General features: G+C 37.0%; 1 protein-coding gene across 1 annotated transcript; it reads right to left on the bottom strand.

Moving 5' to 3' along the window:
* Nucleotides 1-1,901: 1,901 nt before the first annotated feature.
* Nucleotides 1,902-21,060, bottom strand: LOC144283173 (uncharacterized). Its single transcript, XM_077846967.1, has 4 exons — nucleotides 20,637-21,060; nucleotides 5,602-5,719; nucleotides 4,616-4,794; nucleotides 1,902-2,243 (listed from the first exon to the last, which is right to left on the bottom strand). The coding sequence occupies exons 1-3, from the start codon at nucleotides 20,808-20,810 to the stop codon at nucleotides 4,634-4,636; spliced, it is 453 nt and encodes a 150-aa protein (XP_077703093.1). The 5' UTR covers nucleotides 20,811-21,060; the 3' UTR covers nucleotides 1,902-2,243; nucleotides 4,616-4,633.
* Between the last annotated feature and the right edge of the window lie 826 nt (nucleotides 21,061-21,886).

Raw genomic sequence — 21,886 nt, 5'->3', positions numbered from 1 at the left:
TTTTCACATCTAGATGAACTGAATCTAGAGAACTTCATCTTACTAAACAGTAAGATACAGATTTTGAGATTAAAAAAATCTTTAAAAAAAAAAAGAATGGCATAATGGGGGAAAAAGTGGACTTGAAGAAAAATATATAAATGTACCTATCCAAAAACCCTAATTTCATTCTGTTATTATCAGGTGATATTGAACAAAATCATGTACTTCTTTCTCTGGTTTCCTAATCTAATGGCAATATTAGCTGTTTTATATGCCTACTTACTGGAGATAAGAAACAAAAAGACTGCCACATTCCCTCCCCTTTTTTTTTCATGAATATACAATTGATGTCTGAGACAGCCACACAATATTATATGGTAAGTGATATTGTATGTGAAAACACTTAAGACTTACGAAGAATTGCTCTAAGATATTTTTTAATGGTTAAGGTCAATTGAAGACTTGCAAAAATCATAATTAGCTATATATTTTTTAAAGATTTTATTTATTTATTCATGAGAGACAGACAGAGAGAGAGAGAGAGACAGAGACACAGGCAGAGGGAGAAACAGTCTCCATGCAGGGAGCCTGACGTGGGACTCGATCCCGGGGCTCCAGGATCACACCCTGGGCCAAAGGCTGGCGCCAAACTGCTGAGCCACCCAGGGATCCCCAATCATTAGCTATAATTTATGAAATGTTTCAAAACTTTTTTTTCTCTTGGTCTTGGCTCTTTCTTGGTAGTGATGGAAGTAAAAAGAGAGACAGATATACTAATAATCTCAGATGTTTTCCTCCCTGTCTACTTCCTAGTGGTCAGGAAAACAGCTGGACAGCATACAGAACTGCTGACTTCCAATTCATAATATTGTGAACTCAAGTTTGCACCCTACTGTTGATTGTCACATATGACTGTTTTCTAGATGGTGGATGTGTGGATACAGGGATACAGGTATCATCAAATACCCTCAAGTATCTTGAAGTATCTTCAGTTGGAAAGTAAATCCTTCTGATTCTAGTACCATTATTGCTAACACAGGAGCAATTGAAAACCCAAATCAGATTTACCTCCGTAGTAGAAAGGTCAGAAGTAAAATACTGAGCAGTAAAGACCATCAGTAAGAAAGTAATTAAGGCCAGAGCAAACTATCTGCTAGAGTGAAATGTTTAAAATTTTCAATGAGGCTTTAATTAGATTCTTAGAAAATAGCCTGCTTTTAAACTGTTTTGTGTGTTTTCCATGCATAATTTACTCCCATGCCTTTTAAATTCTCTTAGAGATCAAGCCATCCTCTGGAAAAGTGTTAACTTTGTGGAGAGGTTGCACAAACACTGTTAGGCTTTGTTAATTTTTCATCTCATGTATTTAATAAACTGTTTGACTCTTAGAATCTGCAAGAAATAACATTAATCTAAGGCATCTCCTATTTTGGTTCTGAAACTCTGACTTTTGTGCTGACTTCCATTTAGTGTGATGGGATTGGGAGAACAATGCCAGATTGATTCATTTGTTTTTAAGTGTTGTGAGGACAATTGAGGGGTAAGGAGAAGTTGCTTTTTTGAACTGGGAAACAGTGTGGGCACTTAGGCACAGCTCCCTATGGATAAGCTAAGTGTGTGTATACAAGTAAGTCTGATTGCTTAAAGGTGTACATCTAAGATTCCATGTTGATCAGTGTAGACCGCAGCTATTGGGGAATCAGAGGCAGAGCTTAATCAGAGTAGTGGCATGGAGAAAAAATCAGATCGCAGACACTCCTATTTAATCAGGACTTGAAACCTGGCAGCTCTTCTAGGGGAATAAAATACTATCAGATTACATTTATTTGTGGCCATTTTTTCCTGCCTTCTATATTGCCCTTTAAGCACAATAACCATGATATGTTCATCTTTGTACTCCCCAAACAGTAGGCATGATAATGGATACCACAGAGATTTACTCTTTACTACTCATTCATTCATTCAGGTACACAGGTGATGTCTGGGACATACTAAAGTAGAGAGGGCATTGCTGTGAGTCTCTGATTGGTTGCTATCCTTAGGGAGTATGCAGCTTTTCACTTGGTTTTAAAAACAAATGGTCTGCCTAGAGAGGAAGCACATGATTAGCTTTGTATCTTCGTTCAGTTAGCTAATCAGGCCAGAGCTATTGGTCCATCTGTCCATAAGCCAGTTAGTGTTTCTCCATTCTTAGCCACAGATTGCACCTTGAACTTTTGCCAGCTGTTTCCTAAGTGCATGCCATTGGATGTGAGGGAGACCTGAAAAGAGTCGGATAGATCAGCTTAAAATCATCACAGCTTTTAAAAACAAAACAAACAAAGCATAAAGCATGAATCCCATAATGGTAGATCACAAGTTTTATCTCAGCATATTCAAAGGTCAGTACATTGCTGCCATATGTGCTGCTATTAGCATAAACACTGCATGATAGAGACAAAACTTAAGAAGCTGTGACAAACAAGTATTACAATTTTTTATATCAATTTTAAAAAATTAAAATTTTAAAAATTAAATTTCTGCTAACAAGTTAATATAACTAGTCCTAGAAAATATTAGGCAGAATGTGGTCTCATTGATTCAGAAATCATCCAGAGCTCTACATGACCATTATGCCTTGTTTTAATAGATGACATGAATAGACAACATTCTTAGTTATCTAGTAATAAACCTTGTTGTGGGAGTTGGAACTTGTTTTTGAAGACTTGTAGGATTGAAATGAGGTTTCACCAACAATCAAAAATGCCTCTTTTATTGCTTCATGTTTTCACTTTTACTTAACAATCATGCACATTATTTCAAGTGAGTTCAAAAGAACCTTGTAAGTTAAACATTATTCTTCAGGTTTACCATTTGATCACCTGGTAAACTTATCTGACATGAATGACCTATGGAACTCTGGAAAAATAATTGACTATAGAAACAGCAAAAAAAGTATAACCACATACTGACAAAATTACCACTTTTATAAGATGCTGCATTCTCTTACAAGAAAATAGAATGAACATTTAGGTGAAACATCACTCATCAAAGTTAAAAAAAAATACTGAATTAGTTTGCTCTCTTCTAGAACAATTAAGGAGAAAAACAAGGGAAAGAACTCTCTTCAGCATCTCTGGATAATTTGAATAGACAACAAGGAAGAACTGTAGCTTTTTTTTTTTTTTTTTTAAGCTAAATTATCCTAAGAACACTCTGCTCCAACGTAGGAATTCCAGTGGAATAAGAGATGGTAACACAAGATGCACCAGGAGACTCGAGGTTTTGTGTGTTTGAAACTTATATTCTACTATAATGACTAAATTGTAGAGAAGCAAAGCTAATGTGTGTGTGTGTTTTTAAATTTGCCCAATGTTTTTTTGGTTCTGTCTTCTAGGAGCAGACAAACTTCTTTTGTTTTTTGTTTGTTTGCTTGTTTGTTTTTAAAAGGTCACTCCAATTTTATAAAATAGTTTAAGACAAGGGAAATTAAAAAATTATACTATATTAGAACAATATATTTACTCAGAACAGAAATGCCAAAGGCTCATAAAGGTATACAGTGGCATGCAGTGTTTTCTTTCATATAATTTATTTAAATTGCTGGGACTTTTTCTGTCTTTCAACTTTTAATTTCACTATAAACAAAAGTGGAGTAAATATAATGATCGTTATCAACTGTATACTAGATGAAATCTCAGTATTTCTAACGACATAGATCTTACAAACTTGCTTTTGATTTTAATTCAAGAATAATTATGCTGGATTCTTTCTTATGTATGACTGGACAAAAAACATGTGGTTGTGTGTTTTGGCATATATTCTTCCAGCTTTTTCAGTGATAGTCATGATAACTAACAAAAGAAATTTAGATTAGAAGTTCTTTTTCAGTGCAAGATTCTAATCATCACTCTAGAAACAATTCCAAATCTATTGGTTACTTTTACTTGAAGACCTTATGTCTATATATAGGTCAATGACTTTAAGTGGTAGAAGATAGGAATGTGGAATTCAGAGGAATAAACTTTTGGAATAGATACCTACACAATACCATCCTCTTTCTTTTTTTTTTTTTTTAAGATTTTATTTATTCATTCATGAGAGACAGAGAGAGAGAGGCGGAGAGAGAAGCAGGCTCCCTGTGCAGAGCCCAATTTGAGACTCCATACAGGGGACTCGGAATTCCTGGGTCGTGCCCTGAGCCAAAAGAAGGCAGATGCTCAACTACTGAACCACCCAGGCTTTCCAATACCATTCTCTTTTTCAGCTGCACTGCTGTTACCAGAAAAAAGATTTGGGTAAGTCATAATGAAATAACTTAAAATATGATGTTTTTATAACATATTTTTCCCCATCATTCATGTTTATAGCTTTCCCCTGAGAGCAGAATCAAATTTATAAACCAAAGCTTTAACATATATCATTACCATAAAGGAAAAGAATGTGCATGCGCATGCACACACACAAACGTAGAAAAGTCTAGATTTTAGTATCAAATAGAGATGTGAATGTTATGCAATCAAAAAAACACTGTTGTGCAATAATTAAAGAATTTTTAAACTGAAGATTAAATTGGAATGTTGTTATAAACATAAGGGAAATGGCCAACATTTTTCTTTGTATCAAAAGAAAACTTATTTCTAAAAATAAGCACCCTCTTTGTGATGACCCTTTAAAATAGTTTTAAATGATTCCATTCACAGATGAGCCTTGGGATCTGTAGCACTTTGCTGTAAGTGGTTTGCTCTTTGATCCTGTAGCCTTTAATCAGGTGTGTGTCTAGAAGAAGAAAGCATCGGCATTGGAATATCACCAGCCAGACTCCACATCCCTCTGAAAGTGAACATGGCATGATTAAAACACGCTGCTGGTCCTGAAAGGTTTCCTTTGGTGTATGAATTTAAGAAGATATTGGTTAAATCCATTCCCCATTGCTAAACTTTATTTTATCAAACTGAGGCAAATATGGACCTTTCTAAAAGTTACCAAACTTAAAAAATCACCTTGATGGGGAAAAAAAAAGGAAAGTGTTTTTTATCTTCCATGTTTTATTTTTACTTTCCCTGAAATCAGATTTAAGTAAAAGGAATGTTCGCTAGTCTTTTAAATGTTGTTATTGACCTTTAGTGTTCAATTCCTTCACATTGTAAAATTGATTTAGCGTAATTGAACTATTTCAATTTTCTTTGCTTTGAGTGTCTTGGATATTGCCTCAGAAATGCAAAAACCAAAGAATTACTGTCTACTCTTTTTATTCCACCTCCCATCCTCACTCAAATCCATACTTCCTATTGCTACCGATTCTCATTTAGACACCAGACTTTTGTATTTTCTTCCTTGTCCTTTTGCTGCCCTAATCTAGTTCCCTCCTTGATACTAACTTAGTGGTTAGAACTAGGTCTGAATCCTTTGCCAGTTAATGAATTTGTACGGCCTCAGATAGAGGGCAGGTTACTTAACCTCTCTAAAGATGGTTTCTAGTAGCAATGTTGTAGGTTTATGGTATTAAATGAAACAGTTCCTGTGAAACAACGCAGTGCCTGCACTCATTGCATGTTAACTACCACTCACTCTTGGCCCTTCCTTTTCTTACCCTCCCCTTGCCTCCTCTCCCCATCTTCCTTTCTTCTGTTCCCTTACCTCCCTCTGTCTTTCTTCCTCCTCTTTGAGTAGAGTGCTTAGCACAGGGTAAGCACTCAACAAAATGACAGTCTTCATTGTTGTTGTCTCTAGGAATCAAGCACTCATCATTTCTCCCCTGGAAAACTGAATTTAGTTAATTTAGTTCAATTTAGTTAACTATTTATCTATCTCTATCTACCTCCTTCACAGTAAAGGTCTGTATCCTTGATTTGATTTGATTTGTGAAAGTACAAATTTTTAAAAATATTTATTTATTTTATGCCAATACTTATTGGCATAAAAGGATATGTATGTACCAATTGTTCTTTTTAAATTTTTTTTAAAATTTAAATTCAATTAATTGATATATAAGGTATTATTGGCTTCAGGCAGAGGTCAGTGATTCATCAGTCTTATATAGTACCCAGTGCTTGTTACATCATGTGCCTCCTTAATGTCCATCACCCCATGTAAAACTATAGTTTTTAAATGAAATTATGCATTTAGGATTAGAAATTTTGCAAAAACCAGTTAATAACTCTTATGCTTTTGTATTCTCTCTTCGTATATATATTTCCTATAGGCGCTATCTTCATATAGACTTATTTAGAAGATTTTAAAATTACTTTGAGAACATTTACGAACTGCTTTACTTAAAAAGACTTTACTATGTGCTAGACACTGACTTAAGTGCTTTCATACAATATCCTATTTAATTCTCGGTAACCTATGAGATGTTTACCATTATAAACATCAAGGACAAGGACAGAGAATTATGCTCAAGGTCTTACAGCTATCAATAGTAGAGAAGGATTTGAACGTAGATGGTTTGATTCCAAAGCCTATGCTCCTAAACACTAGTCTAGTCTGCCCCCCTGCTTTGAGTATTTAAATAATTTAGTGAAGTGTGTTCTTAACTTGGAATTTTCTGACTTTTTTTTTTTAAGATTTTATTTATTTACTCATAGAGACACAGAGAGAGAAGCAGAGACATCAGCCTAGGGAGAAGCACGTTCCACGCAGAGAACCTGATGTGGGACTTGATCCCAGGACTCCAGGAACATGCCCTGGGCTAAAGCAGGCACTAAACCGCTGAGCCACCCAGGCATCCTTTGACTACTTGAGTTAAAATGAAGAACGGTTTCTGGAAATTCAACTTTTAAAAGGAAAAAGAAATTATTTTCTAATAAATAGTAATAAAATAATCTGAAAAAAATCTTACCATTGACTTTTTGTCTTTTTGTGTGTGTGTGTGGCTAGTCAGTAAGGTTTTCTCATTTGTTAATTGTCTGAAAAAGAAATGTGTCTGAGGATGACATCTGAGTTGAAGAGACAAAATCATGACCTACGAAAAATAGTTGAAGAATCTGGAGATATTTAGCCTTGAGAAAACCCAGGGGGAATGAAAACTTTTCAAATATTTGAAGGGCTTGCATGTGAAGGAAGGATTAGATATACTCTGTGTGGCTCAAGAGGATAGAATTAGAACCATTTGTTGAACTCTATGAGATGAGTGCTTTCTAACAATTAGAACTGTCGTGCCATGAAAAATCACATTCTGAAAAATAATGGCAAGACCTTTACCAAACATAGTTTAACTATTTGTATTCATCTTCTAGCTCAGATCTCATACTCGCGGGGAAAAGAAAGGTATCTCGTTTTTTGTAAAAACTGGTATCTGAGACCTTTATTTAATTGTGTTCACTTGGCCTCTGAGTTATTGTGAAAAGGATAATTTTTATAAAAAGATTATAAACTTAACGCATAAAAATATGGGATTCCATAAAACCAGAAAGCTGCTCCTTATCCCATCATCTAGGGACAATAATTTGATGTAATAGCAGCATCTATCTTTTATGATTATAAAAGCTTTAAATACAGCAAAGTATAAAGAGAAAAATATAAGAAAAGCAAAGGACAAAAGTTTAAAAAATTCCATAAGTTTCTACTTAATCACTTTCATTTTTGATGTATTTTTCTTCTAGTCCTTTATTTTTACATCTAATTTAATTTATGATTTTAACAAAACTTATACTTAAAGTTTTATAGGCTATTCTTTTCACATAGCACTGCACTGTATTTGGACATTATTTTTTTAATAATTCAAGTACATAGTTTTTGAGGAAGACTTATGACAAAATCTTATGAATGTCCCACGATATATTTAACCAATTTCCTATTATTTTCTAATAACTTTGTATGTAGTAGTTTGTTAGTATAATAACACTGCAATGAACATCTTTGTGTATTATTATTCAAATGCTAATTGTGTTCTTAGGTTAGAGATCTAGAAGAGAATTAATATCTCCCCAAGATTCTAGATAGATCTGGCCAAACTGATCTCTGAAAATCTTATATCAATTTACTTTCTCATTATTAGTGAGATTAGACTTACATTTTTAACAGTTTAGTGAATTATAGTTGGTAGATTATAACAATTTTTATTTTAATTTGTATTTCTTTAAATACAATTGATATTCTATATTGATTTTATATGTCTAATGGCCAATTACAGTATTTCTTTAACATAGCTATTCCTATTTTCTCCTCTTTTCTGGCTGTATAGTTAGTATTTTAAGAATTTATTCAGAGGGAACTTTTCATGTATTAAAGACATTAAAACTTTGTCATGTTTTTTGTTTTGCCTTTAAATGTTTTTATGTGTTTTTAATATTCAGAAGTTTTAATTTGTATGCAATCATACTTCTCAGTTTTTATGAAGCAAAAACACTAGGAGGTTCACACATATAGCTAAGATCTTATGCAATTGTAGGTGCTGATAAGCAGTGTCTGCAAGGCTGTTGTCTTTGCATCTGATCCTGGGAAGGCAATATGGGGAAACATTGGGAAGATCAAGGACAAGGTGAGGCCATAATCACAAGCTGAGCGTCTTGGGGACAGAGTGATACCAGTGCCTGTTCATATTGCCTCTGCCCTTGGTGGTGTGGTGTAAGTGACTGCCTTTGATCATGGGGCCAAACACACATCTGTCCCAGGAGTCAGAAGCAGGTGAAGGAGGATACAGGGGGAAAAAACAAAAAAACAAAAAAAAGGAGGATACAGGGGAAGATGGAACACTGCCTGCTGCCACTGTATCACACCCAGAGATGAAGCTGTGATCAGTGAAAATGTGTACAAGCTACAAAATGGCTGCTGCCTCACTTCTACTCTCCAAATCTCCCAAAAGAATCTCTCTTACCCATTCCTGTGATAAATAGAAAGGAATGTTGACACATTATGAAACAACCATATGCCAATATTTTTTCTAGTTTAAGTTGACTTGGGAAGAAATGATACCTTTGCAAAATTAGCCTGTCTATTCAGGATCATACATTTAAATCTACATTTAAGTCTGATTTTGTATAAGGAAAGTGCTATAGTTTTGTCATGTGAGCCCTACATAATTTCTATTAGAATTATTTTATGTTTCTTGTTTCTAGCAAATGGAATCATTCTTTTCAGTTATTTTTTTTTTTTTTTAGCTGATTGGAAAAGAAGCTACTTTAGCATATTTATCTTCTTTGCTGTTGCTTTCCTGAAAACTAAAAAGCATTTTAGAACTTTGTAAAGTTGATTTTCACTAGTTTTCTAAGCATACAGTTGTATTATCTACAAACAATAGCATTGACTCCTGCTAACTCAATTTTCATTCGCTCTCTTATTGTTCTGGAATCCCTTATTGATGCAATGTTGACCAACAGTAATGATGGTAGGTATCCTTTTATTATTATTTTTTTATTTTACCATATATATTTTTAATCTTAAATGACTATTTCTATTTTTAGTAGCTTATTCATTCTAAAATCTGGAATCTACATTGAATGCAATTTGACATTTACTGACATGTGGTAGAATTCATAAATTTCTCAAGATTTCTCATCTTCAATCCTGGAATACATTCTGCATTGTTCTGGTAAAAGATTTACTTTTTAATGTACTGATGAAATGTACTGCTAATAATTTATTTTAAAAATCTCCATTTCTAAGTAAAATTGGTCCAGTTTTTAGTTGGCCTTCATTTCAATTATGCTAATTTCACAAAACTAATTCAATAGCTTTACTCACAAATTCTGTCATAAACTCTGTGACAAATTTACTTAAAAATTTCTCCGTTTATATAGCCTGAGAAATATATAGTTTTAAAAACTATGAAAGACCTTACCAGTAAAACCGGTGCCAAGCTTTTTTGTGGTAGTTTTTAAAAAAGTAATATTTTATTTGAAGTAAATTATACATATGGTAAACTACACAAACCTAAAATGTATGGCCCAGTGAAATTTTATGCATATAAAGACACACATATATACACAGCTCTGTATCTACTACCCAAATCAAAATATAAATATTTCCAACATCCCAGTGAAAACCCCTCCAAAACAACCACTATTTTGACTTGAAAATAATTTTTCTCTTTCTTTCTCTTGGGAGTAATCTCAGCAAACACTTGTTCTTTTCGGCCACTGTATTAGTTTGCTAAGGCTGCCATAACAAAATACCAAAGATGGATGGCTTAAGCAACAGAAATTTATTTTCTCACCATTTTGGAGGCTGGAATCAAGGTATGGGCAGGTTCAGTTTCTTCAGAGCCTTCTCTCCTTGGCTTGTGGTGGCTGCCTTCTGTGTCTTAATATGACCTTTCTTCCATGGGAACACACCCCTGGTGTCTCTTTTGTGTGTCCAAATTTCTTCTTATAGGGACACAAATCACATTGGTTCAGGGCCACACTAAGGGCTTGATTTTAACTTGATTAACTCTTTAAAAACTGTATCTCTTCATACAGTCACATTCTGAGGTTCTGGGAGTTCAGACTTCAACATATGAATTTTGTGGAGAACACAATTCAGTCACTAGCAATTTCTAACACCTTTCTCATATTTGGAGAATTTCACACTTCCAGATATCATACCTTTAATAGCTGGAATCCAAAAACTCACTTTCTAAAATGTGCCAGGACTTCTGCAGACTCCTTCAGTTGTACTACACAACTCTGGAGGATGACATTCACATAAACGATGATGAGAATTATTCCTTGCAGAGTTTTGTTGTGTTCAACTTCTCCAGCATATGACTTAGGCTCATTATTTCCCATCACTTTGAAACTTCCATCACAAAGAAGCAGCTATTCCAGAAATCCATTCCAATGCTCATGGGAACAGAACTGTCCAGAGGCAGAATATTGTGACAATGTTCACTGCCTAGTGTAACCAGCTACAGTGTCTACCTCACTGAAGTAGCAGCTTCATAGGGACCATCTAGCAGAATAATATGGGCATCATTTCTGTCTGCACAGTCTCCAAGTTGGGATAGTTGATTGTATAAGAAATTCATTGATCGCATAATATAATTTACAAATTAATTTTTGCTTGAGCTATTTGGAGTGACTTCTTTTGTTTGCATCTAAGAGCATTAGTGAATACATTAGTTCATTCAGGGTTTTTGCTTTTTGGAATGAAAAAAGAAAAGAAGAGAAGAAGAGAAAAGAAAAGAAAAAGGGAAGGAAGGGAGGGAAAGGGAAGGGGAAGAAGAGGGGAATGGGAAGAAGAGGGGAAGGGGAAGGAAAACCTATTTATTTATTTTTTATTATTTATTTATTTATTTATTTATTTATTTATTTATTTATTTATTTTTAAGATTTTATTTACTCATGAGAGACACAGAGAGAGAGAGAGGCAGAGACACAGGCAGAGGGAGAAGCAGGTTCCCTGCAAGGAGCTGGATGTGGGACTCGATCCCAGATCCCGGAATCATGCCCTGGGCCAAAGGCAGACACTCAACCGCTGAGCCACCCAGGCGTCCCAAACCTTTTTATTTAGATGTAGTTTTAGATGTAGACTTTTCTTAAGTGTATTTTGATGATCTTTGTCTTTTTTTTTAATATTTTATTTATTTATGAGACACACAAAGAGAGAGAGAGACAGAGACACAGGCAGAGGGAGAAGCAGGCTCCATGCAGGAAGCCCGATGGGACTCAATCCCTGGCAGGATCAGCGCCTGGGCTGAAGGCAGCGCTAAACCGCTGAGCCACCCAGGCTGCCCTGATCTGTGTTCTTTTAATAGGATTATTTAGTCCATTTAAGTTTATTTTAATTACTATATGTAGATATAATTATCATATGTGTGTGTGTATCTGTTCATATAAATATGTATGTTTTAAGTTACCACATACACATATTTGGATATCTTTTCTAACAGTTATTTTGTGTTTCCTTATTATTATATTCTTTCTATATTTCTTTCTCTCATCTTTTTTCTCCAAATGGTATTTTCTGTTATTTTGGATTAGTCTTATTTGTAGTTGCCATATCTATCAAATAATAAGAGGTATTATTCCAAGGATTTTCTTAGGAATTGTAACATGGATGTTGCATTATCAAGATCTAAGTTTAATAAAAAATCTTTATTCTCTTTCTGAACAATACACAAACCTACCACAGTTGCTTCCAGTCACCTGCTTCCCATTTGTATCCTATTATTGTCATGTATTTTAATTCTAACTTATTCTTGCATTTATTTCAATCCAGAAAGACATCAGTTTTGTTATTTTATGCCATCAAGATTTGACTGAATTTGTCCAAATAACTCTTTCCTTCTTGTACTTTAAACAATTCCACCACAGTTCCCATTCCATGTGACTAAAGCACATATTTTGGAATTTCCTTAGTAAATTATTTTCTAGTGAATATAATTAACATACAGTGTTACATTAGTTTTAAGTGTACAATATAATTTAACAATTCTATACATTTCTCATTTTCCATCATAATAAGTGTACACTTAAATTCCCTTCACCTATTTCACCCATCCTCCTGCCCACCTCTCCTTTTACAATCACCAGTCCTCCATATTTAAGAGTCTGTTTTTTGGTTTGTCTCTTTTGTTTTTAATTTTTCATATGTTTTGTTTCTTGACTTCCAAATATAAGTGAAATGATGGTATTTGTCTTTCTCTGAACGACTTGTTTCACTTAGCATAATACTCTTTAGGTCTGTGTCATTGAAAATGGCAAGATTTCATTCTTTTTTATGGCTGAATAATATTTCATCACACATAACACACACACCATATATATGTGTGTGTGTATATATATATATACACACACGCATGCACGCATGCGCACACACACTACATCTTCTTTATCCATTCATCTGTGGATGAACACTTGGGCTTCTTCCACATTTTGGTTATTGTAAATGCTGCAATAAATAATAAATAATAAAAGGTGTGCATATATCTTTTTAAATTAGTGTTTTTGTATTCTTTGGGCAAATATCCAGTAGTGGAATAACTGGATCATATGGTAATTCTTATTATTTTTAATTTTAATCTTAAAAATTTTAATATTTTCAGGAACCTTACTGTTTGCCACAGTGACTGCATAAATTTGCATTCCCATCAACAGTGCATGAGGTTCCTTTCTCTTTCCATCCTCACCAACACTTGTTATTTTTTGTGTTTTTGATTTTAGTTATTCTGACATGTGTAAGGTGATAGCTCTTTGTAGTTTTTATATGAACTTCCCTGATGATGAGTGATATTCAGCATCTTATCATGTGCCTGTTGTCCATTTATATGTTCTTTGGGAAAATGTCTATTCAGATCCTCTGCCCATTTTTAAATTGGATGTTTGGGGTTTTTTTGGTGTTGGGTTGTATGTATAAGTTCTTTCTATATTTTGGATACTAATCTCTTATTGGATATATCACTTGCAAATATCTTATCTCATTCAGCAGGTTGTCTTGTTGTTTTGTTGGTAGATTCCCTCACTGCACCAAAATCTGTTTTATTTTAGTGTAGTCCCAAGAGTTTATTTTTGCTTTTGTTTCCTTTGCCTATAGAGACATAGCTTAAAAACTATTATGATGGCCAATGTCAAAGAAATCACTGCCTAGGTTTTCTTATAGTTTTATGGCTTCAGGTCTCACATTTAGGGTTTATTTTTGAGTTTATTTTTGTGTATGGTGTAAGAAAGCTGTCCAGTTTCATTCTTTTGCATGTAGCTGTCCAATTTTCCCAGCACCATTTGTTAAAGATACTATCTTTTCCCTTTTGTATATTCTTGCTTCCTTTGTCATAGGTTAATTGATCACATAAGCATGGGTTTCTTTCTGGGCTCTCTATTTTATGTGCTTACTTTTGTGCCAGTTGGTAATATTTTATTGGTAGCAAACTCACTGTTTTTTCTTCTCTGAAGACATTTTTATTTTACCTCCATTTTTAAAAAATATTTTTTTTTAATTTGAGAGACAGAGAGTGAGCAAGAGAGAGAGCACAAGCAGAGTGAGGGACAGAGGAAGAAGCAGACATCCCACTGAATAGTGAACCCAATGCAGGGCTCAATCCTGGGATTCTGGGATCATAACCTGAACTGAAGGCACATGCTTAATCGACTAAGCCACCCAGTGGCCCCTTTACCTCCATTTTTAATGACTTTTTGATTATAGCCTTTTTGGGTACAGAAGTCTGATAGTTCCCTTCTCTTAGTAAAATTGAACACAACATTTCATAGACTTCTGGGCCCCATTGTTGTTATGAAAAAGTCTGCTGTCAGTCTAGGTTTTGTTCCTTTGAAGATCATTTTTCTTTTTCTGTTAGGCTTCCCTGGAGATCTCTCTATATTTGATGTTCTGTAGTGTTATTATGAAGTCTAAGTGTGATTTTTTCTTTTAATCTTACTTAAAATTTACTGAACTATTTGAGGCAGTAGAAGATAACAGAAGATGGCATTAGTTAGTTCCTATTCCAGGTCATTCATGAGATTAAAGTTTTATGTTGGCTGGGACTGTAGTTATCTGAAAGCTTGAAGGGTGAGGGAGGATATATTTCCAAGGAGGCAAATTGGTGCTGGCTCTAGGGTAGGGATTGTAATTCTTCTCTATATGGATTACTCCACAGGGCTGTTTGTGGCCTTATGGCATGGCAGCCACATTTGTTTAAACTTTTTCTTCTTATGAAGGTGGAAGATATGACTTCCAAGCTCACTTCATGCCAGAGCAGAAACTGGAAGTACTGTCTTTTAAATTATTGTTAGAAATTTTTATTCTATTTTGTTTTGGATTTTAAGATCTCTTATTTTCTTTTATGATCTTTAGTAGTGTATGATAATTGTTTCATAACTATAGTAACTTTTCTTACCTTCCTCTTTTTTGACTGAGCAAGTTGTTTATAAGCTTTTTTCTTTCTAAAGTTTTCTTTTACTCTTTGCTTGGTCTTTCTTTTTGAGAGCTAATTTCTGTTCTTCTGTTGTTGTTTTTTTAATTTAATTTTGATTGCCATACAAATGACAAATGAAGCTTTAAGAATGGATGAAATTGCTTGCAACACAATGAAAAACTCTAGCACTGGGAACCTCTAAAATTTAATAGGTATTTATTTGTATAGCTTCTTGAATTAAATGTTACTTCATTTACCTCTATTCATTTTTTTAAATAATAAAACTTATGAAATTGCTCCTTTGGACAATTTGACTATATTCCACAAACTGTGATCCAGATAGGAGAAACATGGTTAATTTTGAAGGAGCTGAGGTGTTTTTGTTTATATTTCCATTATTTTATAAATTTATTGCTTTGCAATTTAAAAATAAGTCTGTTATAATTTTTTAAAAGATTTTATTTATTTGAGAGAGAGAAAGAGCATGAGCAGGGAGGAGCAGAGGGAGAGGGAGAGGGAGAAACAGACTTCCTGCTGAACATGTTCCCAGGACCCAGGACCCTGAGATCATGACCTGAGCTAAAGGCAGATGTTTAACTAACTGAGCTACCCAGGTGTCCCTATAATTTATTTTTGTAGAACCTATTAATATTTTATTTTTGGCTTAGTAAAGATCAGTATATTACTTTACTTAGGTGCTTTTCAAATTATATGTACTGGTTGTAGAGTGCATCATTCATCTATTAATTATTCAAATCTTAATGTTCTTGTTTTTTCTATCTGATATGACAGAATTTATAATAGCATGTTGAAATTTTCTATGTTAAGTGTATTTCTAATACTTCGCATATATTCTGAATGACTTTATATTTTAGTGCTGTGTAATTTAATACACAGATTTTTAAACAGCTGTTATGGATTTTTATAATTGTACGCATGTATTTCTATCTTTTATTCTACTTAATGCTTTGTTCCTTGAATTGTTCTTTCTATGAAATTCATGTTTGTGACACCTATTTTATTTGTGTTTGTCTAATATATTCTATGGTATCTTTTACTTTTTTAAACCAGTTATTTTTTAGTTCCTTCTCTTATCTGAAGTATTTGCCTTTTATTTTAACCTAATTTGACAGTCTTTAGCTTTAAATTAAGATAGTTTTAGTGCTAATTCTGTGTATATTTTTATGTAGTTGAATGCATACCACATACATAATTTTTGTTATACACTTCTGATTATGCAATATAACAAAACAGTCTTCCTTGTCAAAAATCTTTTCCTAATTGATGTTGGTTCTATTCTTCTATTGTTGGGTATTAGGTTGTTTCTTTTGTTGTAATTGTTTCAAGTAATGCTTCAATGAACTCTGTATTTTGATTTAGGATAGATTCTCAGAAGAGGAATTAATGAGTCAAAGTACACAAACAGTTATAAAACAGCTTTTGATACATAATTCCACTTTTTATTAAATTTATTCTCCCAATACTGTCTGAGACTGAATTTAAACAAATACATGAGATCTTATATGCCTTGTGGAGCATTCTGATGAGAGATGAAATTATTACTCAGAGTCCAATATCATGGAACAAAGAGAGGCCCGAAGGGGCTGCACTGTCAGGCACTGCCAAGAAGTGAAGGTGCAGAGGTGAAGCCTCGAGTCTGGGTTGGCTCTAGGTTTTATCATCATACAATGTAAATAAAATATGTGGAAACAAGGAAGGAAAAACAGCTCAAGAAACAAATCACACTAGGGTCAGCAGGGAGCTGCCTACATGACTATCTGCACAGGCCTCAGAGGAGCATTAAGTAGGGGGCTATGTGGGACAGAGAGCTGACCTCAGCAGCCCTGGCCATCTATCTACCATCATTGCTGTTTTCAGCAGGACTCATGGCAGGAATAATTGGCTTTTGCCACATGCATAGAGCTGTTGCCACTTATGTGTGTCCCTGTTCTTACTGTTTCTTTGCCCCACTGAGGTCCTGTTCTTCCACATCTCCCCCCTTTTTGTTTACATAAGTTTGAACTCAAAGGGATTATAGGCAGTTAGGGAATCGGCTGATAGCGAGACTGTTGCAGGAGGGTCATCATGGCTTCAGCATGGAGAATTCTATGAAACAGGTAGCAAAGGGACTTCAGCACTTGGGAGTTATAGAATTAATAGTTTTGTGTGCAAACATGGAAAGAAGTACATTTTCAGGAGCCACAGGTGTTTCCATGATTTCTAAGGCTTTTTCTGCTTGTGTAGTGAGTCTTTTTCAGGTACCCCCATGTTGGCCTAGAGGACTACATCGTGGAGGTTAGGGGTTCCATCTCCTTTTCTTTGTCATCATCCCCAAGGGTGGCTGGACTGCAAGCTTCTGAAGTTCTGGAACTGGGCTTGATCCCTGTAGATGCCAGCTCATGGTAGGGTCGTACAGCTTTTGCTGGAATCCAAAAGGGTCCCAAAGGAGAGAACACAGAAGCATATCCTCTTTCCCATGTTAACAATTTCATCAGCCTCTGCCATTGGGGTCCTTGTAGGAGATGCTGATAGAGCCCTAGAGGCTTTTTCTGAGCAGGAACAAAGTTTTGTTCTATGGCTGTAAGTCCTGATGCTTTGCAATTAAAAAAAATTAGAGTAAATACTGCTTTATAAAGTTGTTCCTGAGGGGAAATATATGTCTCCATATTCCTCCTTTTTTATTTATACAGTTGTACTTTTATAAAGCCACTGGCCCATTTGACAATGGCTTGTTTGGTTGGGTTAATTGGGATGTCAGTTACATGTTTAGTCTTTTATGTTTTGTAAAGGATTGTTAAGGGCCTTGGAAGTAAAAGTAGGACCATTGTTAGTTTTAATTTGTTTAGGAAGGCCATAGCGGTGATTGCAGATAGAATATGTTTTTTAACATGCTTACTAGCTTTTCTGGATTGGGCTGTAGCATGGAGTAGGGCAGAGAAAGTACCAATAGTCACATGGAGGTATGTTAAGGTACCCAAAGGGCTCATAAAGGGTGACATCCTTTTGTCAGATCTCATTTTTTTATTAATCCACATGGATTAACCCCTCTTGGGGGGCAATCCTGGAGTATCACTGACAGGACAGGTTTTAATGATGATTTCTTGAGGCTGTCATAAAGGTATTTTATAGGTTAAAGCCAAAGCTTTGGTCCCTTGGTGGAAAAACTGATGAGAAGCGAGTGCTTTTTTATGGTTGTAGAAAACATTATTAATTTGTTAGTTCTTTTATTACCTTTTACCAAAGGACTTGGCAGCCAGAATGAGACTTGATATTGGTGATATAGACTAATTTTGTCCTGGTCTGTATCAGATGTTGAAGGTATCTAAACATATTAAAAATTTTCTCACCATTACCATTATGGATAAAGGCTGTTTTAATGACTTGAATTGTACCAACTATGTAAGCAGTTAGTAACAATATTTAAAGGGTGATCATGAAAATGTTGAAGAGCTATAATGACAGCACCAAGTTCTGTTCGTTGAGTGGAGCTGTGGTGTATAGTGAGAAAATGTCTTCAAGTGCTTTGTTTCAGCCATGTGACTGAGCCCTTACCCAATTTTCCTGATCCATTGACAAAGACCGTTAAGGCATCAGGAACAGGAGGGGCAGATAGGACAGTAAAGGAGGCAAGAGGAAGGAGTTGAAAGCCTTGTATGATTTTGTCTCATGATGAAGAAAAATTAATGTTTCCATGAGAATCAACTAATGCTATTTGAAAGATTTTAGATTGGTGGAGAGCTGCCTAAAAATCCATCTCATTGGGTCCTGGATTAATTATATCTGGGTCACCCAGTAAGTATTTGACATTGGTGCCAAACCTGTTCCTGTTCCATTAAGTAAGCCTGTTGTTTAAATTGAGTACAAAATTTCTTTTTGGGGTGATGGGCTTGAAATGTCTATTCTAGGACCCCTACATGTGGGAGAAGTTGACAGATGAGGCCTGTGGGACTGTGAGGTGTGTCTAAGATTATTAAATGTATTGGACTACCAAGGGTGGCTCATTCTAAGCGACAAATACTAAGCCATTTGGTTATTTGCTTTAATTTTTCCCTTGCTTGTGGGTAGGGGACTCGAGGAAAAAGGATGTTGGAGTTTCCCTTTAAAGTGTTGAAGAGGTGCTACAGGCTGTAAGTGGGAATGCCCATAGAGGACCGAAGTTAATTAATGTTCTCTAGCAATTTTTGAAGGTCGTTGAGGGTCAGTCTTCTTAATTGCAATAGTGACTCCTTGTGGTTGGATATGTCTTTGGATAATAATATAGCCCAAATATTTCCATGGTTCCATCTTTTGTATTTTTAGGGGTGATTTGTAAGCCTGCCTGTTGGTATAATCTGCCAAATGGGCATATGTCTTGGGGTGATGGCATCTGGATGCACCAAGAGAGTATCATCCATATACTGCTATATTAGAACTTCAGGGAATGTAGTATGGGTAGGCTGTAGAGCATGGTCCACAAAGTCCTGACAAATACTGGGGCTGTTGACCATTCCTTGGGGAAGGACCTTCCATTGGTATCTTTTTAGTGGGACTCTTGAATTAATACAAGGTAAAGAGAAAGCAAATTTTTTTCTACCATCCTGGTGTAGAGGAATAGTGAAGAAGCAGTCCTTTAAATCAATTATGAGGAGGTGACAACCTTTGGGAGTTAATGCTAGGTGTGGAAGACCTGGTTGTAGTGCTCCCATAGACACTATGCGTCAGGCATTTATTTGGCGGAGATTGTGAAGGAGCCTCCATTTTCCTGATTTTTTAGGGACATAGAAAATGGGCATGTTCATGTTCCGGGGACTATATGGGGACTCTATGTAGCCTGCTTTTAATTAGTCTTGAACTGAGAGAGTTGCTTGTCGCAATTCTTTTTCTTCTAAAGGCCACTTAATAAGCCAAGTGCAGTACCAGAACCTTAGCTGCTTGGGGGTGATCAGCTTGTTTTATAACAGCATTTTGCAGCCTATTAATAAAGCCAACAAAACGTTTTGTGAGGTTTTGCCTAATTGTGGTGAAGGACCTGGTGGGTACTTTGACTTTAGGGATCTTATTCCATGTTCTCATGGCCACTTGAGATGTCTGACTAAAAACTTGCCTCTGTAACTAGGCTTGGGCATACGGGTCAGCATAGGGCGGGACCCAGTGATCCTATCAAACCCGGTAAGAGTTGTATTTCCCAAATTTCCCAAAGAGATAGTGGTAGCTGCATTATTAAATTTTTGTGACCAAACACTATATTGGGCTGTGGTTAAGACTATCTTAACTAAAGTCTTCCAACCCTAGGCAGTCATTTCATAACCATGCCCAGTGGCTTCTATCATCCTCTTGGTAAACGAGCTCTGAATCCCATTATCAGCGATGCTCTTCCTAAATTCCTTAACATTGCCAAGGGTGGACTCTCATGTCTGGGATTTTGATTTCCTCCCCTTATTGAGGGGAAGGCTTGCAATAATTTACCTTGGGTTTGCCATCCCTCCCGAAAGTACCATTTCTTGACGGGTTCATGGCGGAGGGCTCCCCATCCCCCCACCCCTCCGCTGGGGTGGGGGAGGGGCCGGAAAGGGGTGGTGGTGAGACTCAGCACAAGGCATGGTGTTTGGAGGATGATGACTCAGGAGTGAGAGAGGGAGGTGGGGGGTGGGGGGTCACTGGAGGGGTTGGCTGAGGAGGAAGAGGCGGCGGCGGCGGTGGAAACAAAGGCGGCGTCTGGGACTCAGCAAAGGAGCTCTTATCTGGCCCTTGGATGGGCCTCAAGGCTATTCTACAGATTCCAAAGGGCCGGACGTGAAGCCTTCCAGGGCCGCACGGCTTGGTGTAGCCAACTGCCCACCCTGTCCCAGGCCTCGGAACTGAAGCTCCCCTCGGTAGGGCAGCAGGGGCACCGCCGCCTCATAACCATCAGTACATCACTTACCTGTTGATCCGAGGAGACTCGGCAGTTTGTGTTGTTTTCCCTCACAGGGAAGAGAACGGCCCAGGCCCGGGCCGGCGGAGGAGAGACAGGGAGCTGCCACGCCAAGAAGAAAGTAAGGAAAAAACCTTCTGGTGCGCAGCTTAAAGCGACCGGGCGACAGGCGTGCCGGGCCATTCCGAAGCCGCCCGTGTTCCTTTCCGGAAGGAAAGTTGGGGCGTCCTCTGCCTTTAGCAGGCTTGGGAGGTCAGTCTCCGCTCCTGTCACATGGGAGTCACGTGCGGGGGTTCCGCGTAGGCTCCCCGTGGGAGACGCAACGACCCTCAGAGCCCGGAACCTTGGAACAAAGAGGCCCCGGAGGGAGGGGCTACGCCGGCAGGCGCCGCCGGGGAGCAGAGGCTCGGGGCGAAGCCGTGAGTTCGCGTTGGCTCTCGGGCGGTTTTATCTCACGACCTGAAGTATGTGGAAGAGAGGAAGGCAAAACCACTAGAAGCGAGGGCCTGCGCGTCAGCAGGTGCTGCTACGTGACTGACTGCAGGGGCCTCAGAGCGCTTTGAGCGCCGGCCGCGGGGCCGCGGGGCCGCCCCCAACCCCAGCGGGCCTGGCCGCCCGCCCGCCCGCATTGCTGCCTCGGTAGGACCCGGCAGGGGTACTTGGCAGCTGCCGCCCGGCCTGCGCCTGCGCGGAGCTGCTGCCGCGTATGCGTGTCCCTCGGGTCTCCGGCCGCCGAGGGCCTGCTCTCCCACACTTACGGCCCCAAAGAATCCTCCCCCGTGAGGTGAGCGCTGTGCACAGATCATTGTTCATGCAACGTGTGGCAAGCACTGAAACTCCTCTTTATGAATTGCCTGATTAAAGCCTAAAGCATGACTTTTTAGTGGTTTTCATGTGGTAATCCTAACTTTTGAAAACATTTAAATTTTAGAACTAGGGTCTTTCAAACTCATGTCTTCAGACTTAGAAAAATAAACTGGATAATGCTTTTTCTCTTTCTTTCTTTCTTTCTTTCTTTCTTTTCTTTTTCTTTCTTTTTTTTTTTTTTAATTTTACTTACTTGAGAGAGGGCAAGAGAGTACAGAGGGAAAGAGAAGCAGGCTCCGCGCTCTGAGCAGGGAGCCCGATGAGGGGCTGGATCCCAGGACCCTGAGATCGTGACCTCAGTGGATGGCAGACGCTTAACTGACTGAGCCACCCAGGTGCCCCTGCATAATACTGTCTTTATTATTTTTTTTTATTTTTTAAAGATTTTATTT

Source organism: Canis aureus, chromosome 14 (assembly GCF_053574225.1).
Source record: "Canis aureus isolate CA01 chromosome 14, VMU_Caureus_v.1.0, whole genome shotgun sequence".
In the NCBI taxonomy this organism is placed as follows: Eukaryota; Metazoa; Chordata; class Mammalia; order Carnivora; family Canidae; genus Canis; species Canis aureus.
Note: the sequence above shows the minus strand (reverse complement) of the source record. Positions and strands in the feature narration are given on the sequence as shown.